Here is a 4,063-nt window from a genome sequence, read left to right as displayed (position 1 = left end):
TAAATAAATTAGAGTAATTAAAAAAATTAATTTTACTTTTTTCCTCTTCACTTAATGATTTAATGTAGTTTCTAGAAATTTTTAAACCGGGAGAGGAGAAGGATCCGGCTTCCACGTCTGCAATTGGGTCTCACGGCTGAGGGCCAGGGAACAGTAGGTAAAAAGGGTCTTTCACTCGCCCTCTCAACTCAAAGATCTACCTCCCAGCACGCGTGTCCTGCCAGACCTCAGCACAAGGGCCTAGATGAGAAGTCCATCCATCCCTCTATTGGGAGCTCTGGTGGCCTAGTGGTGAGGAACTGCACTGCAATCCCAAAGGCACGTGGTTCAAATCTCCCAGCTGCTCTGTGGGAGGATGGACAGTCTCTTCCCATGCAATTCATTGGCTCTGAAAATCTGCTGGAGGCTCAGCTAAGCTGCGTTGGCACATGGCAACATCCCTCTATTCAATAACAGCTAGTCTACTGAATGCTTTTGAGATGTTGGCCAAAAGCGTTAGATCTGCCATGGACAGAACAAAGCGGTCTGTCCTGGAGGAGGTGCGACCACAGTGCTCCTTAGAGGCACAGATGGTGAAGCTCTGTCTCCCATGCTTTGGACGTGCTGTCGAGAGGGACCAGTCATTGGAAGGAGGTATCATGTTGGAAAGGCCGGGCATCGGCAAAACAGAAGACCCTCGATGAGAAGGATTGACAGTAACGAGGGGCTCAGGCACCCCGGAGACGGTGCGGGGGGCACGGGCAGGGCCAGATTCAGATCTGTTGCTCAGAGGGTTGCTGCAAGCTGTGGTCAACCCAATGGTGCACACCAACAGTGATTCCCTCCCTTGAAAAGAGGTGTAAGTGACAGACTGCAGACCCTTCTCGAGCAAAACAGGGGTCTGGATCTGCCTGAGCTCCCCAGGGCCAGCCCAAAGCCCTGTCCAGGTCTGTCTCCTTTGCTGGTCCAGGGCCCCAAGCAGACCTCAGCGAATGACAGGCCCGTATGAAGACAAAAGAAAACTCCCAAAACACCCCCCAGGGATTCCAGGGTTTTTCCACACCAGGAACCTCTGTCCGCATCCAAGGAGGACACATGCTGGGAAGTCACCCAGCATCCTGTGGTCTGAGCCACAGCCGTGACAGGGACTCTAAGGGGGACAGAATCAGCCCCATCTTCACACTGTCTTCTATGACAGCTGGGCTACACGGAGGGCAGGTGAAGCCCTCAAGCCCAGCCCAGGGGGCACCCTCAGAGAGGCCTGGGAGCAGGGTACAGGGGCACAGACCCTGAAAGGCAGAAGCTGAGACCAGCACCTGGCCAACAGAGGCCTAGCTCCAGCCTCCCTGGACAAGCCTGGCATGCTAGGGGACTGGGTAGCAGTTCCACTGGTGCCGTTGGGACTGGTGGCCAGTGGGAGGAAACAGAGAGGGGTGAGCTGGTCCTGGAGGGCTTTGAAGGCTGCCCACAGAGACTGCCCACAGAGGCTGTTATTCCTTCACAGGGTAACTGAGGCTTTTTAACCAAAGCAATGGGAACGAGTGAGTTCTGACTTTTTCCTAAATGGGGCACCTGGTAGGAAGACTCATCGGCCTGTCCCGGGGTCAGAATGAGCCGGGAGCCACTACCCTGACATTAGCTGCACCTTGGGCAGCTCTGGTAAATGGTCCATGCAGCTGTGCAGAGAGGGAGGCCCAGACCAGGCAGGATGGCCAGACTCCTTGAATAGACTTGTGAATGAATGAATGAATGAATGGATGGATGTTAGTCAACAGCCGTAGCCCACTCCTAATAGCATCTACTGAGTGCATTAGACTAGTCTGCGCCGGATAGTCTGTTTAATCCGCTCAGTTCTGGCTCAGAGCCCCTTTGAGGTGTGCACAAGCCTAGCAAATATGTGTCAGTGGGACAGCTACAGGCGGACCGCAGCGAAACGTAGGGCAAGCCGCAGGCTGGGGGCAGAATGCAGGCCCTGAGGGGGAGAAATCTGGCTCAGCATCCTGAAATCTACCCCTACAAAAGCCCCTCCACTCCTCCCCTGGGTCCCCCCAGCAAGCCCGCCCCTCTGGCTCCAGCCTCGCTCTATCCTGGATTTAATAAAGACACAAGCCCACTGCGGTTTTCAAGTCTGAAAACTGGTTCCTGCCCACGTCACTGCGAGAGGAATGGGGCCCAGCGCCTCCCCAGACCCCTTCCCGCCTCTCCCCTGCAAGGGAGCAGCCACAGAGAAGCAAACCCAGACTCCCCTTCACCTCAGTAGAAGTCCCCCAACCTGGAACCTCAAACCCCAACCCTGAGTGTCACCTGTCCCCATGTGTCCCCAGCCAGGCTGGCTCAGTCCTTCATAATCTCTATCTGCTACCACAAAGCACCTGTGAGAAGCACACGCTGCACAGGAGCCCTGGTGGCGTAGAGTGTAACATGTCAGGTTGCTAACTGGAAGGTCGGGGGTTTGAGTCCACCAGTCACCCCCCTCCCCCGGAGAATGATGGGTAATCTGTTCCTGTGACGATTTACAGCCTCGCAGGGTTTATGTGAGTTAGAATTGATTCAGTGGTAGTGTGCCTGGTTTGGAATTAAGTAAAAGTTGCGCACAACTGTGAGAGAGTTCTGGAACACACCTCTTCACCCCAATTACAAAATCTGGAGCCTCTACCACTTGGGAGCAGAGTCGGGGCCGCAGGGCAGCCGACCACAGAGCCAGGAGGAATAGGTGTGCCGAAGTCCCCAGTGCTACACATGGGATGACTGGTGACAGCAGCCACTCCTGGCCCAGCCGTCCAGCCCAGCAGAGCAGATTTGACCTGACAGGCAGGGAGCCGTTCTCTAAGCCTGCGCTGCATTTATCATGCGTCTAATTCCCTAGATGAGGATCATGTTCCCCCTCTGACAGACGAGGAAACTGAAGCTCTGTGGAGAGGTTACCCAGCTAGAAGAGGCTGGACAGGCAGGATGCAGTCACAGGTCCCCTGGTCTCTGAGCTCTGCACTCTGCCCCCCACCCTGAGAACACGCCCCATGCCCACCATCTTCCAACTCAGAGCATTTCCAGGGTCCGCGGAGCAAGTTCCTCCTTTGGTCTCTACTGGGTACAGAGAGAAACACACGGTCTGTGGCCTCTGGGAGCGCTGGTGGGCTGTAACCCAGGGCAGGTGCCAGCATCCTCTCCTTCCCACTGACTTCCACATTTGGGCACCAACACCTCCCTCTCCCCCAAACAGGCCCAGGTCCTCATCCAGCACAGACAGGAGGGAATGAAAGGGCACCCGGAGTCCTGGAAATGCCAAGCCCAGCTGTTTCAGCTCATGGTCGCCCCCTCCTGGCCACCAGAGGAATATTTGCCCAGGCATCGCCAGAGGGGCAGGGCGAGCCAGCAGGGGCTCCCAGGTCTATTGGGGTGCCAGTGGTGTCCAGGGTTGGAATAGTGGCAGTCAAGTGATTAAGAAGGTGCTTGTTCCCCTAGCAACCTGTATGGAGCTCCCCAAAACCTCACGCCTCCTGCAGGTCCTCTAGGGGTCCAGCTGATTTCAGCAGACCCTGCCACCCACCAGGGACTAGATGTAGCTGAAACCTTTCTCCACTCAGAATGTATGGGTCCCCTGCAGTGGGACTCCCACTGGTGCACCAGGGAACAACACCAACATGGCCTGACCTCCCAGGTAGTTCCCCTGCCTGCAGCCCCCTACTCTGGACTCTGCAGACCCTAACTCAGATCTGCCCAACACCCTCTCCCCAATTTTCAGATGGCCTGTCTCTGTCCAGACCCAGGGGTGTTGGGGAGTCTGGCAGGCCGAGGCAGGGGCAGAGGCTCGGGACAGCTGGCCTGTGTCCCCACACTGGGCCTGGGGCCCAGCCAGAGGGGCGGGGGCCTGGCCACTCGGGCCCTGGCTGGGGCTGGGATTTTTGGCCGGGCTGAGGGCCCTCCCTCCTGCTTCCTCTCCCGAGGGCTGTCCTGGCAGAGGCCCCCTCGCACTTTCTGGCGGGAACAGGGCCAGCAGCGCGAGAACAGCCACAGAGGGAGTGAGGGAGAGCAATGGGGAGGGCTGTGTGAGTGTGTGTGTGTGTGTGTGTGTGTGTGTGTGTGT

General features: G+C 56.8%; 1 protein-coding gene across 1 annotated transcript in view; it reads left to right on the top strand.

Moving 5' to 3' along the window:
- Positions 1 to 4,063, top strand: part of LOC102876209 — a 72,176-nt gene that overhangs the window by 2,393 nt on the left and 65,720 nt on the right. Inside the window, exon 2 of the mRNA XM_006889785.1 lies at positions 3,741 to 3,998. Within this exon, the coding sequence (XP_006889847.1) occupies positions 3,741 to 3,998 (258 nt within the window). The remainder of the gene's footprint in view (positions 1 to 3,740; positions 3,999 to 4,063) is intronic.

This window comes from Elephantulus edwardii, unplaced genomic scaffold, assembly GCF_000299155.1.
Source record: "Elephantulus edwardii isolate Elephantulus edwardi_28Jun2011 unplaced genomic scaffold, EleEdw1.0 scaffold00080, whole genome shotgun sequence".
Classification (NCBI taxonomy): domain Eukaryota; kingdom Metazoa; phylum Chordata; class Mammalia; order Macroscelidea; family Macroscelididae; genus Elephantulus; species Elephantulus edwardii.
Note: the sequence above shows the minus strand (reverse complement) of the source record. Positions and strands in the feature narration are given on the sequence as shown.